This window comes from Monodon monoceros, unplaced genomic scaffold (assembly GCF_005190385.1).
Source record: "Monodon monoceros isolate NGI ecotype Baffin Bay Population unplaced genomic scaffold, NGI_Narwhal_1 Super_Scaffold_21, whole genome shotgun sequence".
Taxonomy (NCBI): Eukaryota; Metazoa; Chordata; class Mammalia; order Artiodactyla; family Monodontidae; genus Monodon; species Monodon monoceros.
In genome coordinates this window covers 166,372,325-166,395,080 of record NW_021703778.1, presented here as the reverse complement: position 1 = coordinate 166,395,080, position 22,756 = coordinate 166,372,325, and the positions used below count along the sequence as shown (strand labels likewise).

The window sequence follows — 22,756 nt, the reverse complement described above, 5'->3', positions numbered from 1 at the left end:
CACTGTTCTAAGCACTTTCTAAATCTCATTTAACCCACACAACAATCTTATGAGCAAGACAGATAACATTATTTCCATAGAAAGACAGCTTTTAAAAAATGTATCCCTTATTAAACAGAAACTCACACAAATGTTTAACATAATTCCTAAAATCTAGTCATGATATCAAAGAAAAAGGGAATCCTGCTCTAATACTGTCCTTTGTGATCTAAGTTTTGAACATATCTTATAAGCATATCTTTTTGTTATGTCAAAAATAAATTTCCCTGGGTACCATTCAAGGCATTTATATGACGCCAAATTTCCTTCTATATCTCTTACAATAAAGATCGCAACATGGCATGTGTGAATAATTGCCTACATACATACATTGGTCGTGTGGCTGATAAGTACTATTATTTAAAGTCATTTAGACTTAAATGCCCAATATCTGCTTTGCCTATTTGCAAAAGGGTTGTTTTCTACATAGAAGCTAGAATTCCAAGGTAACTCAAATTTTGGTTTGCAATGGTTCTCAACGATGTCTGTACAATGTAATCACCTAAAAATCCTGAGGCTCAGGTCCACCCCCAAAGTTTTTGATTTAATTGGTCTGGGGTGCAATCCAGACAATGGGATTTATAAAAGCTCCCAGGTGATTTTAATATGCAGCCAAGGATGCTGCCCCTGCCTCTCATCTACATTAGAATCACCTGAGGCACTTGTGGTACGGTGCCCTCCCAGATCATAACATGCAAAAAATAGCTGAAGACTCCACTCTGAAAGAAAACACAGTCCTCCCCTCAAAAAGAAAATTTTATAAAATGCATTGGAGGTTTAAAAAAAAGTTTTAAAAAATTGAGGAAATGAGAAATGATAATTTTTAAAAGCCCAGAATAAACAAGGAAATGCAGAGCTAATAAATAGAAAAATAATCATTATAGAACTTATAAGTATATTAGAAACACTGAAAAACAGCAGACTGAGCTGACAACTAAATGACATGAAGGAAACGTGTGGGATGATTACAGATGATAAAAAGAAACTAAGAATTAAGCAGTTAGACATGGAAGATGTATATGATCTCTATATAGTCAGAGACAACTACAAACATCACTGAGATAAATGAAAGAACCTATATAAATATAGGGGTATACCATATTCATGGAACAGAAAAGAATACTGTGAAGATGTCAGTTTTTCCCAAAACGCCAGTCAGTGCAATCTCAATCAAAATCCCAGAAGAATTTTTGTGGAAATTAATAAGCTGATTCTAAAATTTATATGTCAAGTCAAAGAGCCAAAAACAGCAAAGACAATCTTAAAGAAGAATAAAGTTGGAGAACTTATACTATCAAATATCATTATGAAGCCAGTAGTTCAAACAGTGTGGCACTGGCCCAAATACAGATGAGCAGGCCAATGGCACAGAACAGAGTGTCCAGAAACAGACCCGAACACATATGGTTACCTGAAAACCAGCTACATGCTGTGGGGACATTATAATCTTTTCAATAAATAGTTCAGATCAACTAGATATCCACAGGGGGTAAATAAACACCGACTCACACCATGCGCAAAATCAATTTCTGTTAAACTGTAGACCTAAATGAAAAAGATAAAATTTCTTGACAAAAGATTGTCTTCATGATCTTGAGGTAGACAAAATGTTCCTGAAATAGAATACACAAAGCACTAGTCATAAACAAACAAAAACTTAATAAATTATGATTAATTAAAGTGAAGAACTTCTGTTCATCAAAAGATACCATACTAAGAGAGTGAAAAGATAAACCACAAGCTGTAAAAAAAATATGTGCAATACATATATTGTATATATATACAAAGTGCTTAACTCTGCAAATCAAAGGAAAGCAGACAACCCCAATTTTTTTTAATGGACAAAAGACTTGAAATGCACCTCACAAAAAAAGGATAATCAAGACTGACAGGCGGGCTTCCCTGGTGGCACAGTGGTTGAGATTCCGCCTGCAGATGCAGGGGACATGGGTTCGTGCCCCGGTCCGGGAAGATCCCACATGCCATGGCCTGTGAGCCATGGCCGCTGAGCCTGCGCGTCCGGAGCCTGTGCTCCGTAATGGGAGAGGCCACAACAGTGAGAGGCCCGCCTGCCGCAAAAAAAAAAAAAAAAAAAAAAAAGACTGACAGGCTATGAAAAGGTGTTCAAAATCAATATTCTCAAGATCAAATTAAAACCATAAAGAAATACTAGTAAACATCTACCAAAATAGATAAAGTTAAACATAATACAATAGCTAGTGTCAGTGAGCAACTGGAACTCTCATAAGCTGCTGTGGGAGAGTAAATTGGGCAAATTGCTTGGCGGTATCTACTAAAGCTACTAAGCATACGTAAACCCTACACCCCAGGAATTCTACTATGTATACACCAAACTTGAAATAATTATATATGTTTCCCAAAAGAATTTATAAGAGTGTTCTTAACAGCATTATTGCAATCACCAAAAACTGGAAACAATGCAAACATCCATCCACCAAGAGCAGAAGGGATAAATGAATCATGATATAGTCATATAATGGAGTACTACACAGGAATAAAAAAACAAAAGACTTTTGTTACTTGTGACAGCAAGGAAATTCAGAAATGCAAGGCAGAAATAGAGACAGATGTAGAGAACAAATGTATGGACACCAAGGGGGGAAAGCGGCGGGGGAGGGGGTGGTGGAGTGATGAATTGGGAGACTGGGATTGACATGTATACATCAATATTTATAAAATAGATAACTAATAAGAACCTCCTGTTTAAAAAAATAAAATTCAAAAAGAAAAAAAGAAATACAAATGAATGAAAGACAGACACAAAAGTGTACAAAACGTATGGTGCTACTACTATGTTTTTCTTTAATAGCAAAACTAATTTATGGTGTTAGAAGTCATAAAATTGGTTACTCTTACTGAAGGGGTAATGGCTGGGAGTAGGGCATGAGAAAGGTTTCTGGGGTTTCTGCAATGATCCATATTTTGATTTGGGTGACGTCTAAATGCATACGTTCACTTTGTAAAGTTCAAATTCCACAATTATTTGTGCACTTTTCTGTACATATGTCATAATCTCACTCAAAAATTTAGGGAAAAAATTACTTGACAAAATCCAACCAAATAAGACAAGATTCAAAATAAAGGACTCAATAATGGGGTATCTAAGGAAAGAAATTCTTAGTAAACACTGAATCCACTTAGATACAGAACTAAGGGTAAACTACCATTAAAAAACAGAAAGAAATGTATCAACTGCAACAATCTAAATTTACATAATTAAAATACAGTTTCTATCATTCTATAAACAAAAACAGCTAGATAGATCTTCACCAAATTTAGATGGTATATTTGGGGGCAATCTGACCTTAACTATAGGCTACATGGTATGAGTTTAATACTACATTAGGTGTGATCATCTCAAAGGATAGAAAGTTGTCCACCAGAGGAGCTGCAGGCCACTGATGTGCATTGGAAGACCTTTCTCTGCTCTTGTTCAACTCTTTGTACCATGTTCCAGGCTGAGTGCCAGCAGGAATTTATTTATTATTTACTTAATAATGATTTTTAAGGGCATGGTGATACTTAGTGTCTTTCTACTTCAGATTTATGTCATCCCCAAATTCTGTGCTTTAAATACTCCTCTTAGGTTATTGAGACTAAAACCAGTTCAAAGTGGATAAATTCATATTTCACGATAGCTGCCCAATTTACTATACCATAATCAAGCATGGCTGTAAAAAAAATGGATAGAAGGCTTGCTTCATTCCACTGTCGATCAATTCTTATAGGTTTTTTACCATATCTCTTAGGAATATAAAGAGACATATACATTGAATTGATTAAACTTATCCCTTTCAGAGATATGAGTGTCCTAAATACAAAGAACATATACTTTTATTTTAAAGTTTTAAAAAATTATGACAGAGGAAAAGAAGGAGCAAGTATGCAATTATAAGGATTAATACAGTTTCTATGATGAAGCATTATATTCAGCTCTGAACTTCCTAGTAACCAGAGCAAAAAAAGAATCTCAACTACATACTCCTTCCTAAACAAGAGAAGGAATACTAATTTCTCAAAGAAGAGAGCTTTCTCTTGTGGGAGCCCCCAGACTGAAAAGTTGGATGGAGCTCTGCTCTTATCTGTTTTAGCTGTGGCGTATTTACAATTTATTTGAAGAAAATGTTCTGATGCTTTAAAAAGAAAAAGAAAGAAAGCTTAAAAAAAAAAAAATCTGCTCTGGTCCAACTCTTTCACTTTACAAACAAAAAACAAAAGGCCAACAAAATTAACAACTCACCTACAGTTACATGGTTATCAAGGAGCTTCATGATCTTACCTAATCTTAACTTTTATTAGTTTCTTTTTAATACAAAAAGAATCCTATATCAGCTCTGAGGGGAAAAAAAGCAGCAAACTAATGAAGGAAATCTAACAGTTCAGCTTTTTATTCATTTTCTCCCCCTAAATGAAGCTTTATACATGTAGGGGATGATCTAACAAGAAATTTCCAGCTTTCTGAACTACCCAAGGACACAAGAGAATTGTAAGGTCACAGATGTTAGCTCTGCAGCAGACTGACCTATTCAGCTGTAAAGTCAGCCAACCCGCAGAAACCAAATTTTCTCTAGCATGTAGGTACAAACAACAGTGATTTGCAAAGGAAAGGGGAATGGTACTGGACAAGTTCTTACCTCAACAGAGATCTTTACTTTTCAATCAGCAAAATTTTAGAGAAAAACACTACAGAAGCCAGCTATAAATATTAACGTACAAAAATCTGTCCTGAGCAAGGAGACGCATGCTGTATGTTTATACGTGTATGCAAACTGTAAGTTTACCACCTTACTCAAAAATTCCACTCAGCCTTCCATTTATCCTCTTCGCTTAAAGCTGGATATGGCTTTCCACACGGTTGTTGACCACAAAAACACAAAAATGGAGCAGATGAAATTAAGACAAAACTTATGAAAGCAAAAAGATGTATATACAGATGCATATGTATAATTTCAGATTCTGTGATGAAATTACAAAGACACCTACTATTAGCCAAAAAAGTCAAATTCATGATCCAATGTCAAAATTCCTATCTCCTTTGTAAGTTCTTTTAATATGCTGCTTCTTATTTTAAAGGGAGAAAATCTGTTTTTAACTCTTTATCTCATAGTTTGGAATACAAGATTTCCAAAGGAATATACTGGAATTTACAGAGTTAACGACAATTAAAACAGTCAATAATGTAAAAAAATATTTTTCTTCTAAAAGCAGTTTTCCTTTCCCATGTAAAAGCAACTAGCACATTTTAGTAAACAATTTCAGATTGAAAAGGAAATTAAGGGCTTCCCTGGTGGTGCAGTGGTTGAGAGTCCGCCTGCCAATGCAGGGGACACGGGTTCGTGCCCCGGTCCAGGAAGATCTCACATGCCGCGGAGCGGCTGGGCCCGTGAGCCATGGCCGCTGAGCCTGCGCATCCGGAGCCTGTGCTCCGCAATGGGAGAGGCCACAACAGTGAGAGGCCCGTGTACCGCAAGAAAAAAAAAAAAAAAAGGAAATTAAGTTGATCAATAATTATTAAAAATAACCAATAAGTTGATGTATACCTGCAAAATCTAAATTTTAAAGTGATACCAGGAGTTATTTACATGCCTGTGCAATATTTCTACCATAAAGTTTATTACTTAACATTTCTTTCCAAAAAGTTAATTCCCTTATATACAGATACACAGCTTTACATAATGACATTTCTGTAAAGAGCAAAATAATGTTCAAATGGGAAACACAACACGACAACAAACAAGGAAACTTTCAAATGTAATTTTCAAATGGTAATTTTTCAAAACCAATTTTCAAATAGTAAATACTTGGACCACACCAATGAACAAGGGAAAAGTGAAAGACAAGATCAACCCTAAGGGGTGACGTGGGAGAAAAGAACACACAGACTATGAATTGAGTGCCCTGCTCAAATCCCTCTGCCAGACATTAGTATCCTGAGTTAGAATCTCTTTAGGAATTTCCTAACTTGCTACTGGACATAAGAAACACATAAATATTCATTTTTCTACCACCCTCTACATATTTTTCCATATCATAAAGAGTTTGCTTTTACATAATGATGAAAAATATTTAATTGTGTAGCAATCTGTTATTATTTTCTTTACTGAGCTACTGGTTCTCTTACCTAAAATTAATACTTGTTGTAATTATAGTCACAGGACGCCCAAAGGAAAATTCAGTAACAGAACTCACCTTTGTTATTGTTTTTGCTTTCAAACTTCCATTCTCCACAACACTGAGGTCCAGCTTGCTGTCATCCTTACTTCCTATAGCTTTCAGTCCTTGCAAAAGAATATCTCGTAACTTTTGATAAAGAGGTTTTTCGGCATAATCCAGTAATTTCACTGTTTCCATGTACTTAGCAATTTCATCTAAAAGAATAACACAATTATTTTGTAATTTTTTGTCATAAATACAACATACTTTTCTAAGAAAATGATACATGGTTATACTAAAATTAGAATGCAAATGTATAGCTTGTTAAACATGTTTTTTTCAATCACTCCTTCAATGGAAAGTATGATTTTGAATTCAAGAATTGTCAGATAAGTCAAATAAAAAACGTATTTTGAGAAACAACGTAAAAAACATTTTTTAATTGTGAGGTAGTAAGACAGAAGACATGCTTAACATTTAAATATATACAAAAAATAATTGCTGTAGTTTTAAAGCTATTTTTTTAAAAGGACCTAGAATAAAGATTATAAAGTAAAATGTGCTTAAGTATACAATAAATATCATAGCCAGTATTTTTTTTTTTGCCACAGAAGCCATTAGTTCTACAGAAGACAGCTGCATTCTTTGCGTAAATAAGAAATAAAACATATGAAAAACAGGTTGAAAAAAAGAAAAAGAAGCAAGGCCTGGTTTTCCCATAAGAGAAAAATCGACTTCTGAATGATGAAAGGTTTACTGTACACTGAGGCAGAACCAAACCCATAAAAAGAAATCTTACTAGTCAAGATCAACACTTTTCAACATCCATCTAAAAATCCATCTTTAGGCTAATGACTCATACATGTTATATCCCCAGCCCAGCCTTTCCACTGCTCTCCAGACTTGTATATCCACTGATTTCCACTGACTCATATCAAATCCCAACAAGTGCAAATCCAAACTCCTGACCAACCCCTAAAACCTGTTCTCCCTGTGGTTTTCCCTGTCTTGGTTACTGAAAATTCCATCCTTCCAGCACCTCAAGCCAAGAATCCTCCTCTTCCCACACCCCACATCCAATAAATCAAGAGATCATGTCAGTGCTACACACACACACACGTATATACACATTCATTCATTCAGGTATTCATTAAGCACCCACCACATGCCAGGCATGTTTCTAAATACCTGGGTACATGAGAAAAAAGAAAAAAAAATCCCTCCCTTCAACTTTCTTAATCTGAAAAAGGGGATCTATAGAAAACCTAAAGCAAACATCACCGAGTATGGTAAAATACTGAATACTTCCCTGATGAGAGAAGGAAACGGCAAGGAGGTCCACTTGCCCCGTTTCCATTCTGCCTGAAAGTCCTGTAGTTTTTAGCCAGTACAGTAAGGCGAGAAAAGAAACAGAAGGCATCACGAGTGGAATGGAAGATGTAAAACAGTTTATTCATGAACATGACAGTGTATGCAGAAAATCCTAAGGAATCTATAAAAAAACTTCCAGAACCAATATGTAAATTTAACAAGGTCACAGGATATAAGGTAAATATTTAGAAATCTATTTTACTTCTATATACTACCAACAAGCAATTAGAAAAATAAATTTTAATAAAAATATATCACTTAACAATAGCATCAAATACCTACTAACAATTATAATGAAAGATGGGCAAGATTTTTTCCAGATTAAAACTATAAAACGCAGGTAACACAGAAACTGAGACCAAATTAAACAGAAGACATAAAGTATCAATAGTATAAAGATGCCAATGCTCCCCAGTTAGTCCAGAGTCCATGCAATCCCACTCAGAATTCCAGCAAATTGCAGAGGGACAGGATGTGTGCAGAACTGACAAGGTGATTCTAAAATGTACACAGATATACAAATGATCGAGCAAAACAGAAAGTCAAGTATAAAGAAGAAACAGTGCTAGAGGACTTAAACTACCATGTATCAAGACTTAAGATAAAGCTACAGTAATTAAGACAGTGGGGCCCAAGAAGAGAAAAAAAGAACAATGAAAGAGCCCAGAAAAAGACTCACAAATCCACACCTGATTTTACACAAAGGCGGCATCACAGGGAAAGGCTGGTCTTTTCAAGAAAGGCTGCTGTTAACTCTGTTAACTATGCAAGGTGATAGATGTGCTAAATTATGTCAATCTTGGTAATCATTCTCCAATGTGTATGTACAGGCAGGCACACCTCAGAGACATTGCAGGTTCAGTTCCAGACCACCGCAATAAAGTATCACAATAAAGCAAGTCACTTTAATTTTTTTTGTTCCCCAGTGCATATAAAAGTTATGTTTACACTATACTGTAGCCTATTAAGTGTGAAATAACATGATGTCTAAAAAAACGTAGGTACCTTAATTAAAAAACACTTTATTGCTAAAAAAATGCCAACAATCGTCTGAGTTTCAGCAAGTCATAATTTTTTTGCAATAGTAACATCAAAGATCACTGATCACAAATCACCATAATAAATAGAATAATGAAACAGTTTGAAATATTGTGAGAATTACCAAAATGTGACACAGATAGGAAGTGAACAAATGCTGCTGGAAAAATGGCACCAACAGACGCTCGACCCAGGGTTGTCACAAACCTTCAATGTGTAAAAAACACAGTATCGACAAAGTGCAATAAAGTGAACAGCTATAAAACGAGGTATGCCTGTATATCAAATCATGTTATACAATTATATTTTTCAGTTATTCCTCAATAAAGTTAAAAAGTAAATAAAAACATCCAAAAAATGCAACAGTGGGAACTAATTTCAGAAATGCAATACTGAGTGAAAGACAAAGAACTCCAATAGAAACCAGAACGTTAAAAATCCCCGCCCTCGTGAAACTATCTATTTTGTTCACTCTATGATTCCATTTCTATATAGTTCAAAAACAAATCCTTAGTGTTGGAAGTTAGGCTAGTGATTCATTAGGCCAGTGGGAGAGGCTCGTGATTGGCAGGAGGCACCAGGGGGTGTTTCTGAAAAAGCCTATAACATTCTATTTCTAGATGTGGTTGGCAGGTTGCAAGTTTAAAAGGCATAAGGTCAGGGTAGACCTCCTGAAAAGGAGATAACTGAGCAAAGGTTGAAAAGACTTCTAAATATATCCACACCGACCACTCCTCACTACCTGCGCTGCTACTTCCCTTGCTTGGATTATTGCAGTAGCCTCCTACCAGCTCCTGTTTATACCCGGCCTTGCCTCCCTAGCAGTCGATCTTCACAACAGGAGTTGGAGAGAGTTCCCTTAAAGACAGACAATTCACTCACGTCCCTCTCCTCCAAACCTCACGCGCTCCTGCTCAAAGTAAGAGCCAAAGCCCTATGATGGCTTAAAAGCAGGCATCCCTCAAGTACACCCGGCACTCACGTTCCTTCTGCCTGGAAACGCTCTTCCCCAGACTTCCCCAGAGCTCGCTCCCTATCTCCTTCCTACAACTATTCAATTTGTCATCTCCTCAGTGAGGCCATCCCTGGCCACCCTATTTACAATTCCAATCCACCTCCTCGCTTCACTCCCCAACCCATCCCCACACCCCCTAACTCTACTCTCTGCTTTCTTCTTTCTGCCACAGTACTAACCATGCAATATACTGTGAAATTCACTCGTTTGTTTACTGTCTACCTTTCCCAACTAGAGCTTCATGAGGATAGGAAGTTTTATTTAATTTGTTCACTGGTGTATCCCTAGTGCCTAGAATGGTCCTTCTCACACAATAAAGCCTCAATAAAAAAAATAGTTGAATTACTGAATGAAATTCGGTTCCATTACTGAAAGCACTGAATAATAACTGAAGAAGGCCCACCTGTGGAAAGGGAAGTACCTGTTTCAGGAGAGCAGGCTGCAGTGGAATGATTACACTTAACAATGCCTAAGCTCCTACATTACGGGATATTCCACAGACCTCAAGACTTTTTTTCTTGCAGAAAACAAGATCCCTACGAACATTCAAGACGTCTTTTCTTACCTGGCTTGTTCTTCTCAGGAAAACATTTGTCCATCAAACCTGCAATATTTTCTCTGTATCTGTTAAAAATTAAAGGCTGAGTCACTGTTTGAAACTTGACACCATGGAAAGTTATTAATATTTAAGAACAGTAAAGAGCACATTAAGCAGCATTGTGCTACATCCTAAACACGCTCACGGACAAAATCTTCCAAAATAAATTCAACGGAAGACCAAGGAACCTTACTGTTTAACAAGTACTTTCTTATTTCTACACTAGTATCAGTTAAAACTATAGTCCCCATCAAGAAGTTCTGACTGAACATCTGCTTTATCATGATTTTGCCCCAAATAATTTATTATCAGTTTTCCTTTACCTAATTTTGGAATCTCTAACATAGTTGGGATCTTTCAAATTATCCTCCCAAGGAAGATGGCCACTAAGCCACTGGATCATGCAATAACCAAGGATTTCCAGGTCACCACGTCTTGATGGGGCTGTGAAACAAAAGAAGCGGATTCAGCACACTGAAACAATGTTTAAGGTAGAATTTCAGGTATATCTAAAGGAATAAGTAAAAGGGTCAACTCTACAGTCTTGTTTTTCATCATCAAATCTTGACTCCATTTTGAAAAAAGCACCAAATACTGGGCAGTATAAAAGAAATAATTTACCTCCAACTAATAATTTACTTTAAAACCCAAATTGGCAAACTCTACAGTTTCACAGAGACTATTAGCCTAGGAAATAAATTATAAAACAATGACACATTAAATAGTGCCCTTGGAAAATGTGAAGATATTAAAAATGCTATAAGCTATTAAGAAGCCCAGAGAACTGGGGATTTTAGCTCCTCCACAGTGTTGGGTACAGAAGAAAAAGAAACGGACTGCTGAAGAAACAGGCCAACTTAATAGGTGACAAAATAAAAGTCTACCTGTTACAAAGTTGTAGCTGCATAAGAAACTTACAGATTAGGGGGGAAAACCCCCAACATTCCAATTAAGCTAAATAAAAGCAAAAGAAAGCCTTATTGCAGCTGACTGAACTACCTCCTCTACTGAAACCCTGGTGATCTTTGAAGGGTGGGAGGAAGACAGGGAGGAAACACAGGTGCCCTCACATTGCACAAATGTAGGAGCCTAAGCTCTCCCTTCTTCCCCCATCCTATCCTGTCTCTTCGATTCTGATTTACTTGGCTAAGTGTTTACTGCAGAAGAACTGTGTAGAAATTCAGTTGAAAGCACTGGCAATGTATCTCTTGTTCAGGTGCCACTGACGTACCCACACCATTGTGCGCATCGATGCTGGTAAATTCAATCGTGCCATCGTGACATCTTTTGGGGTCTTCTTTGTATTCTTTATGAATTCCTTCTGGGCAGTACCGATAAGCAAGGCCATAATCTACCAAGTACACCTATAAATGTCCAAACACCAAGACAAATTAAAGGCAAAATGACTACACATATACCCCCTTTAAAGCCCAGAAACAGAATACTGTCACTTGAGGGTAGATTCATCCACAAGGCCATACTATAGCACCCCAAACAAGTTAGATCCAACACGCAAACAACAGCAAGCACTTAATTCTGAAAGACTTTTTAAAGAAAAATGTTAAATGACCATGTAGCTATAGTGCAGATATCACCCGACTTCTTTAGACAAGTATGTGTTACACCTGTAAATAATCTTGTCTCCTCAATTTGAGCAAGGGTTATAAATCGTACACTTTTCCTTACAGCATCTAAAACAAAACTGAGCAGAGTAAACCATCAATACTTGTTGCAATACAACTGCTACACGCTGACTGTAAGATTCCTAACTTAGTTGACACATGTTATGTTAGTTATTCCCCTCTGTCTTCACTTATAAAATAACCAAATATCAATTCACTTCATAAAGATATTTCACAGATTATAATAATGACCTGAAGACCTTTTAGATGAGGCTCTTAGCTACATTTAAATATTATATATTAAAGTCAAGTCTTCATAATTAGAACTAAATTTTAGTATTATATATACACATATCTATGGGCATGTATGTGTATATCTGATTAGCATACAAAGCTAGTAAATTTGGCTTTCCTCTATTCCAGAGCCACATATTACATCTCTAATTCTGGGTGACTGTCTCACAGATGTATGTATCTGGTCACAGGAGGGAACTGAAGTAAAAATTTGGGGCTGGATCTAACACATACATCTAATACTAGAAAAATTATCCCATCCAAAACATATGCCCAAAGGATAACCAAGCTGCAAAAATACTTCCATCTAAACAAAAGGCAGCATGTTTCAGTCAACTGCAAATGGAAATAAATTATATTTGTATTTATTACACAAGTGCCGTCTACTTCAACTAACAGAATCCTTCCCATTCAGGTCTCTAAGCTATGCTTTGTTTGTCTGCTTGCTTGCTTGCTTATTTTTAACCTAAACACATCTACAACAAGTTGCCTGGAAATTCTGTGATTGCCTTTAGGATTTCTCCATTAGCCTGCTCTAGACCAGAAACTTCCTTCTGTTCTGCGTATACAGATTCCTTACAGCTACTGTAACAGAGATGGGGAAGGGGAGGCAAATATATGAGATGACAGGAAAACAAAGGGGAGCCAAAGGAAAAAGGGAAAACTAAGCAAGAGGAAGTCAAAGTTAGGTCTGAGACAAAGAAGAATAAAGTATGGCATATCGACATACACAGTTAAAATGCTTAAATACTCCTTTCTTATACAAGATCAAGTAAGAAGTGAGAACACACATGAAATGGATTAAATACAGTGGCCCAACTATGTCAACGAAACCTTACTTTTACCAAAATCATGGAATCAGCTTCAAGAAAATTACAAATCCCTCTACTCCAACTAAACTGACCCAAATAAAGGTATAATAACATTAGCTTTTCTCCTTTCCTTAAAAAGTGAAAATTACAAAGTGAAGGTAATAGGCTTTAAAAATGCACATTTGAGGGCTTCCCAGGTGGCACAGTGGTTGAGAGTCCGCCTGCCGATGCAGGGGACACGGGTTTGTGCCCCGGTCCGGGAAGATCCTACAAGCCGCGGAGCAGCTGGGCCCGTGAGCCGTGGCCGCTGGGCCTGCGCGTCCGGAGCCTGTGCTTCGCAACGGGAGAGGCCACAACGGTGAGGGGCCCACGTACCGAAAAAAAAAAAAAAATGCACATTTGAATTCCAAACCCTACAAAATTTAGACAGCTAGGACATTTCTGTAAATCAATTGATTTCAATAATCAACACGTTAAAGACCAAATTCTCCAAGTAACAGAACACTTACATTTGACGGATTTCCTGAACAAAGGAAATTTAAAAAATGACAAAGCAGAAAGGCAAACATAATTCATTGGTGCACTATATAATTTTAAGCTTCCACCCTCAAATAGCTATTTGAAATTCATTTTGTATCACAAGTACTTCTTCTGAATATTATTTAGGGCAAAATAGCCAACTTGATAAAGTGCCAACAAATCGCATCAAAAATGTAGAATGTTAACTAGATAAAAGTGTCAAGAAGAAATATTATTATTACCATATCTACTTGAAAAAGTAAAACTTCTGCATGGGTTCAAAAGTTCATAGCGGGCTTCCCTGGTGGCACAGTGGTTGAGAGTCCGCCTGCCGATGCAGGGGACACGGGTTTGTGCCCCGGTCCGGGAAGATCCCACATGCCGCGGAGCGGCTGGGCCCGTGAGCCATGGCCGCTGGGCCTGCGCGTCTGGAGACTGTGCTCCGCAACGGGAGAGGCCACAACAGTGAGAGGCCCGAGCACCGCAAAAAAAAAAAAAAAAGTTCGTAGCAACCATATTTGTTTTCAAACAACAGGTTTTAAACGGTAAAAATTAAAGTTACAAAACTACCTGGTCAGGATTCTTGTAGCTGAGGAGAAGATTTGAGGCCTTGATATCTCCGTGTACGTACTCATGCTCATGAATATATTCCAGAATATCCAGCTATAAAAGCATCATATAGAATAAATTAATGCAGTACCTAACACCAACCAGCAGAGGACCGAGCTTCAACACAACTAGCCTTTACTGGATTAAAAACGAGAAGAATGTAGCTCACATACAATTCTTAAGCTTAGCTGCAAGACAGTTTTCCGAGAAAACCTTTTGGCATTTGCTTCATATATTTTCTGAAGGTCACTCCCAAAGCGATCCATTATCATAAACCTGTAACTAAAGACAAACAAGAAAAGTCAATGAACAAAATGTAACTCAGGAAAACCTATTTTGCACTGAGTACTCTCCTTTCAAAGTAATTTTTTTCAAGGCAATGTTTACCAAGAAAGTAGAAAGACAAGACAAGGAAAGAAAGAAGGAAGAAAAGACAAACATTTGAAACAAGTTCTTCCAGCTAGAAATCTCAAGAGCTGTGAGAGCTTTCCTGTCTTGACTTTTACTTTATGGGCCTCCTGGTCTCAGCAAGCTACATGAGACAATATTCAATGTAAGAAAACACCCACAGAGAGAAGACAACAGACACTTCAAGGTAAAGATAAAATAATCTGAGTAAGATTGATGTCACTAATTTTTGTCATAGTTAATGTTAATTTATGTTTCTGTATATTAGCTTCCCGCCTGTGACTGTTCTCTATTTTTTTTTTTTTTTTTTGAGGTACGCGGGCCTCTCACTGCTGTGGCCTCTCCCGTTACGGAGCACAGGCTCCGGACGCGCAGGCTCAGCGGCCCTGGCTCACGGGCCCAGCCGCTCCGCAGCATGTGGGATCTTCCCGGACCGGGGCACGAACCCGTGTCCCCTGCATCGGCAGGCAGACTCTCAACCACTGCGCCACCAGGGAAGCCCTGTTCTCTATTTTTAAGGCACATTTTAGCAGTATTAACATTCTGTTAAAATCAGGACTGTCAAGAGATGCTGTAACAGTAGCTAAATGCAATAAAACTGCTTAAATGGTATAAAAGAATTGTATACTAAGTACTCAACAAATAAGATTTGGCGAACAGTAAATATCCTGGAACAACACGAAGATTTTTGGTTTTGCCACAAACCAACTCTGTCACCTTGGCCAAGTCACGTTTCTTCTTTGGGCCCCTATTTCCATAGGTGTCAAATGAGAGGTAGGGCCTCATGCTTTCTAAGGTCTTTTCCAGCACCCAAATTCTAAGATTCAATAACCATGTGTTATATTTCAGTGTGTACTGAAAAACATCACCTAGCTGCAGTAACATGGTTCACCTTTTGCTCTGTGGACCACTTTTATCTTTATAGAGTTTTCCAGATTCTGAATTGTCTAGTTAAACCATTCAATAAATCAATAAAAACCAAGAACACACTCAAAATGTATCAAAATACCTTCTAATGGGGATAAGATTAATAACCATCATATCAACAACAGCTGGCATTTGCTGAAGCCTTGGTATGAGAACAGCACTACTGTAAGCTCTTCAGATGTATCAGTGCATTTAAACCTCACATCACCCTTATGAGGTTAGGAGGTCCCATGAGCCCCATTTTACAGCAGAAGAAAACTGATCATCAGTAATTTGTCTTCTAGGAAGTGGTGGATCCATGCTTCTGACCACCACACCAAACACATCGAAATAAATGAACATAAGTAGGACCCAAAAACCCCATTTATATATTTTAGGTTTCTAAGATAAAAATACAACATGAGAAGTTCAGCAAGGAAGGAAGAGCTAACATTTAAAAGACAACACGCGAAATAAAAAATTCAAGATTCTACCTATTTTTGAATCAGAAGAGAATTAGAGATCTTTCTAAACATCTTTTAATAAAATAATTAATGTTTATAGCGGTTAATTGACTTGTCCAAAGTCACAGAATTAGTCAGTGGCAAAATGTCTTCATTCTTGTACGATTTTCAGTACCCTGACCTCTAAAATATTAGAGGGAACAGTAATTTTGACTTCCTGATTTCCTCTGTACAACAGGTTTTGAGAGGTTGAGGGATGAGACCAAGGACAAATGTACACATTTGTTTTTACAAATAAATGATGTGATTGTGTAATTATCATGAAATAATATGTAGGTAACAAGAATACAATCTCTGCTGTTACTCTGAAAGGGAGCTAAGGCACACCTGGTTAATTCAACCAGAGATCTATTAATATATTACATGAAGTAGACCTTTGTTTTTATTCACAGATCACTCCACCACTGCTCTCAACAATCCCTTAATCGCCTCACCACGTCTAAATTATACACATCAAGTGAAGCATGATTCTGAATACTGCATATAAATTTTCACCACATTCTTCTGCAAAGATATGTCTACCACTGAGTACTAAAAGGAAAGCTACTTTTAAGTAACTTTTCTGAAGTAAAACCTTCGATGTATACTGTCCTGGGGACTTGGATAAAACAATGCAAATAATGGGAATATATAAATCAGTATAAATGATTTAATAACGATAGCAGCTAACATTTTTATGAGCCTAACACTGTTCTAAGCGCTTATATTCATATCACTTCAGATGAGTTGGAGGGGAAAGTAAGGATTTCTGGCAGGGGAGGGGGGCTGGAAGGACAATCTTACTTTCTATTTTTTTACTTTTGTAAGAACTTAAATGAGGGAATTCCCTGGCAGTCCAGTGGTCAGGTCTTGGCACTTTCACTCATGGGGCCCCAGGTTCAATCCCTGGTCGGGGAACTAAGATCCCACAAGACGTGCAGCACAGCCAAAAAAAAAAAGAACTAAGAGAACTAAAATGATTATTTTTAAGAGCTTCAACCTAAGAAGTAAATCAATATCTTATAGGTGATCAATGTTCCCGTTTAGGAAATACTTCTAGGCACTCTGTGTTACAGAAGACACAGGCTGAGTTGTAAGGTCACCACAAGTCAATGGTGAGTCAGCTGTACCTCGAGGGTGTCTGTCCCTTTGTTCAAACACGTGCCACGTGCAGTAGCTTCCAACTACCTACTGCACACAGGCCCCAAAGAGCCCTTTCCTCCCCATCTTCTTTACCTACCTCAGCCTCTTTCTCCAAGTTATTTCCTTCTCTTTCTCATGTGTGTGCAAGTCCCCCCTTTCTTTGTTAAAGAAAGATGGCCAATTATGCATAAAATAATGTCATGTCTGAAAAAAAAATTCATTAAAAAGAAAAGAAAGATGGCCAAGAGGCCAGCCAGCAGGCCAGAAGCCTATTATGACCTTGTGTTCATGTTACTCCCCACTAGAGATGCTATTCCTTCTCTACAGTGATTTTTTAAACCAGCAGTTCTTAATATTTAAGGGATTAAAGACCCCTCTGAGAGTAAAAGCTAACACACATATTCTAAGAGCTTTACATTTAATACCCCTTATTATGTGGATAGGTGTTACTCTATTTCACAGATGAGGAAACTGAGGCAAAAAGAAGTTACTTACCCAGTCACGCACATTTTAAGGGGCAAAACACAGATTTGAAACCAAGTGTCTGCCTCTAGAATCCTTACTCTTAACTTAATCCTTGCTCTATACTATTTCTCCAGAAAATTTCTAAAAACTGTAGAAACTTGTCCCAGCAAAACCACATATAACAAAATGTTCTCTCGTCATTCCAGGGAGTTCCCACGCTCCCTCAGAGGTGCCTGGGTTCCAGGATAAGAACTTGCTGGTGAACAACGCTGGCTGCCCCCCAGCAGCTCCTCTGCTCTCCCTCTTCTCTGACAGAGCACCACTCTGGTTCAGGCTTTCCCCCCACTCATCACTGTGATCACTCTGCCCTTGCCAGTGGCTGGTTTAAGCATGAGCAGCGATAAAACTCTGACCAAGAAAACATGGGGGGAAGTCTGCCACGAGACCCCTGGGAAAGGTTTCCCTGCCAGGAAAGTGAAACTCACAAGAAGCAATCCCATTTTCTGCTGTTGGGTACTGTGCCTGCAGGTGAAGCCTAGAAATGGGCAGCCACCTTGAGACCATACAATGGAGAATTAATAGAGAACAAAGCCAAGGGGGCAAAAGGGCAAGATAAAGGAAGCTGGGCACTTGACAATTACTTAAGAGACCTGAGTCAGTTTTATCTTTACCTGCAGCTGAAAGCATCCTAACCAATATACCCCAGTTCCAACTAAATCTACTCTTCAAATCTCAGCTACCAGCATTGCTGAATGGTGCTCCATTCATTCATTTAAATATTTTTAAAGTGTCAATTATGCATCAAAAGCATTGGAGGTTTTCTCCAACTCAACTCTGCCAGCAATATTCTCTCCATTCTGAACTCCTAAGACATGTTAAGAGTCAGAATCACACAAGTTGGCACTGAACTGGCATCTGGTTGTTTCATACAGCTTTGGTTTTTCTCTTCAGCTAGACCGAAACCTCACAAAGGTGGGCAGATTATGTATCTAACAGAAAATGCCAAATTGAAGCCTGTGGGCTCCCTTTTACATAAATAACAAGGAATTTTCTGTTTGTTTGCTTATTCATTTTTAAAGGAAAAAAATAATGCAGGCAAGTTGGCTTTGTTCCTACTTGTCAGCTGGGTTCCAGGCAGCTGCTTCCACTCGGTACAAGTCCCCCAGACGAGAGACTGTTGAATACATTCCACACAACCCAGGTGAAGGCCAAGCAGTACGGTAGGCAGGTGCTCAGTACATAATTGTTGACTGAACAACTGAACTGTGAATGCTCAAAAAGGGAGGAGAAAAACAAAACATGCATATTTTTACCTTTTTCCATTTTTTTCATGTAGACCAGACCCCCAATACTTAGGGACACCCAGGTACTTCAGTTTATGGGTACGAATCCATTTCTGAACTACAAATTAAAACACATGCTTGTGATTTCAATTTTGTTATACATCAGCAATTTTTCTCAGAAAAATCAAGAACAGAACGCCTAAGATATACATGCAATAAGATTTCACCTTTATTCATAAAAAAAGAAAGTGAACAATACATTGTACCCAACAAATGAACAGTACTTTACAATCAAATCATTTTTATTAACCCACAAAATTGTGTTATCCTGTCTTAAACATTGTCTTTAAAATGAAAAATCTGCAGAAAACATTTTTTAAAAAGTCAAACCACATGCAATTACAATTAATATCTCCAATTGTGTAAATGTTTACTTGTTTCCACAGAAAGACTTACTTTTTACACCTATCTAAATGTTTTTTTACCTCATTCTAAAAGTCCTCAACCAGGAAATCAAGCTCGAGGAGAGAGAGAAGCCCCTCGAGAGATTCCCAAGCCTGATACCATCCTACCAGGAGATTCCGTGGATTTTTAGAGGGGACGGAAGGTGAGAAGGGGATTGGAGGACAGGAGGACAAGGATAGCTAGAAGAGGTCCTGCTCTCTCCCTTGATAGTCTTCTAGTTCATAAGTGATCGAATCCCTGCAGGTTATGGTCTCCAGAATTTAGAAAAACACTCAAAAAAAGATTTGGAGACCCTTGAGGCATACTCATGGATTAGGGTTAATTCTCAACTTTTAACAATATTTCCTAAATCATATATTATTTATAAACTCTATATTATCAATATAAGTGAAATCTTATCATAATACACCTGTTAAGAGATCAAAATTCTTTCATACAAATCTCATTTAAATAGAATTTATCTGTGAAGTAAAAAGTAACAAAACATCATAATATAAGATCCAATGTTCTAGTCTTGGCTTAAGCAAAACAAAACCAGTGGTCATTTTAAAAGCGCAAGCGTATGTGTACTGTATTTCTTACTTTGTTCTGGTTTGGCAGCTCGCTGGTAGAACTTTAATTCAGTAAAAAGAGGTCCATTGTCACTGGGTTCCTTAAAACAAAAGAGTTCATTAGCATGAGCAGTAGTTAAAATTACTGAGTAATTTTCAATGAACCTTCAAAAACGATTAATAAATCAATTTTCTTTCCAAACAATACGATTTTGATACTTCAGTTTATAAAATATGTTTAAGATTAAGTAAAACTCTTCAAAAATGTTTCAGATAGTCTCAGAAGAGTCCGTAAGTCTTATATTTCTCTCAAGTTCCATTTCTACATGTGATAAACTATACAAAATCAGATATACAGCTCAGTCTTTGCAGAAGTTTAAGAAAAACTGTTAACCTTATTTTCATCATTAAGCTTTCTCTTAAGTAAAGATCAGCAACCATGTTAACTGTTTCACCAAAGGGCTACAAGATATTTCTGAGATTTACTGAATAATAAAATTTCAATACCTGATTTAATCAATTAGTGGCAAAATCCCATTCCTTTCCTGTTTCTCGTTACAATTTTATCTATTATCAAAACTGGCAGAAAACCAACCTTATCACAAAGAAGAGTGTTCTGGAACTCCCAGAGCTAACAAGCACTGTCCATGTAACTGTATCCTTTCCTGACACTGATTCTCATGATTTTCAAACTAAGGAGCCCTACAATTTACTTCCCACATGATAATTTAAAGTCAAGAGGAAAATAAGGCTCAATAAGAATTGTTTTCCATCAACTTTACTAAACTACACTTGTTTCATATTCTTAAGGGATATTAACAGTTAAAATTATTTGCAAAGACTCTTATATTCACAAAAAGCTATTTGACAAGTGAGAAATATCAGCCTGTTGGGAGTTCTGCCTTGTTAAATAAATCTGGAGTGGTGAGAAAGATCTTATAATTTTGTGGACTTTCTATACAGTAAACTTTGTCTAAAACTGATTAATACTTGTTTGATATTTTATGTTGATATTATCTTGTTTATTGAGAATCTGAGAAAAATTTTGAAAAGTAGCAAAAACTTCAAATAAGGAAGCTAACATTTCTAAACTAATTTTGGGGCGGCTTTCCTTTTAGGAAGTACGGGAAGAAAGTTATTTTGGACAGAATATCTGTGTAACTGGAGTTCCAGGGTCAGTGATGCATTAGAAGTGATAAATGAGGTCTACTACCTTCACTGAGAGAAAATTTGTGAAAATATGTAGGCTTCTGCTACTGGAGATGCCTTTTGCAAATACATAAAATATGTTCACCTTTTTTTATTCAAGATACTCTCACTCTCATAGAAGTGAATTTTGCTCCTTAAGGTTTAAACAGAACTACTCTAAACGCACAGTTCTAATACCTCAGATTTCTTACAGTTCAGAAAAATAGGAATCCCTAGTTAAAGTACTTATAGGAAGATTGATTAGGCAATATGCAAAGAGTCAGGCCGCAGCCAGTTAAGAATACTGGACAGCAAAAGAGCAACGGATATAGCACTGGGATCAGAACCTGAAAATAAGCTAGCCTTGTTTGTTACAAGTAAGTATACTTTACAGCCCAGCCTTGGAAGACAGTGGTATACAAGGGTTTGGCCTGTCATTACCCCTTAAGAAGTAAAAACTAACCAATCTACTAAGGTATGCCAAATCTCTAATTTGTGGACTCATTACCTTGAGTTTCACCATAACCTGTGGTTCCTTTCCTTGCAGCAGTGGGAGCTAGACAGACACTTGTGAATGTTTAGAGCCCATGGCTGAGAACAGGCCTTCAGCAGGAGTAAGAAACTCAGTGTAAGAATGAAAAAAGAAATGGAAATTCAGGAAAGGAATTTTGGTAAAGTTACTCTCCAAAGGCTAACTTTTAGAGTAGCTCATTAACACAATTCAGGTCTGAAAGGGGTTTTCCTAAGACTAATCCTGGCTTATTACCATCAGTATAAAAGTCTGATTTATTCAGTTTCAATCTATGTCATATCAACTTTAATTCTCAAGCTTTCCTTCAGGCAATAATTTATTAAACTTATAGTAATGAGAATCAACCTATATAAATCAGGCTATTATATTGAAAGCCCCATTACAATGAAGGCTCTTTGAGCTCATTTCATACTTTTTCTAATCCAATAAGATTCCATTATAACAAAATAAAGGAGCTACTTCCTTGGCATTGCACTTGAGCCAAAGCTAGCTATTTCTGTTAAAGAAAATACCTTAACTCATAACTAAAATTTTATTAACATATTTCAAATCTAAAATACTTTGCCAACTCTGTAATAGCCAAGATTTAGAAAAGAAATTGGGACTGACATTTTAACTAGAATATCACTAAACGTTTCTTTAAGACTTCTAAGTGTCAAAATGAAGATGACAACAGAAAAAAGATTAAAATGTGATATATTTCAATGGCAGCATCTAAAAGCAACTGGCTGCCATTTAAAAATGAAGCTGTATAAAGTTTCTCCTTCCTACCAAAGAATTATGAGATATGAATTAAAAATTCAGGTCACTTCTCATAACATCAATGAGGGAAATTAAACATCAGTCTGCAAACTTTTTTCCAGAGAACTTCGGAACACAGATTTCTATCAGTACATGTTGGAAAAGGACTATGATATAAAGAACTGTTAGAATATAAGATCCAAAAGCCTGGCCTCCAATTCTGCTATTAGCTCACTGGCATGACTGCAAAGGGTGATTGAAAGAACTAATTTATTATACAATCCATTAACCAGAAATCACAAGAGGAAATTTTTCTCCTTGCATTATCCAATATTTTAATGATCAATTTACCACTTCTCTCTGCACATTTACTTTCCTGAACTAAAATACAGATAGTGTCTCCCAGTTATCCAGAGGCAGAGAATACAAGTTTGCCATCTCTTGTGACCCAGCACCACGACTCCAAGGCTGCTCCCGTAA

At 37.1% G+C, this 22,756-nt stretch overlaps 1 protein-coding gene across 6 annotated transcripts in view; it reads right to left on the bottom strand.

Annotated features, from left to right (window-relative positions):
* VRK1 (VRK serine/threonine kinase 1) overlaps positions 1–22,756 on the bottom strand; it is an 83,871-nt gene that overhangs the window by 18,216 nt on the left and 42,899 nt on the right. For all 6 annotated transcript variants that reach the window (XM_029238880.1, XM_029238885.1, XM_029238883.1 and 3 more), the window contains exons 4-11: positions 19,847–19,916; positions 18,830–18,917; positions 14,265–14,373; positions 14,053–14,145; positions 11,467–11,599; positions 10,559–10,679; positions 10,203–10,261; positions 6,250–6,428 (exon numbers count right to left, since the gene is read on the bottom strand). In XM_029238880.1, the coding sequence (XP_029094713.1) occupies positions 6,250–6,428; positions 10,203–10,261; positions 10,559–10,679; positions 11,467–11,599; positions 14,053–14,145; positions 14,265–14,373; positions 18,830–18,917; positions 19,847–19,916 (852 nt within the window). The remainder of the gene's footprint in view (positions 1–6,249; positions 6,429–10,202; positions 10,262–10,558; positions 10,680–11,466; positions 11,600–14,052; positions 14,146–14,264; positions 14,374–18,829; positions 18,918–19,846; positions 19,917–22,756) is intronic.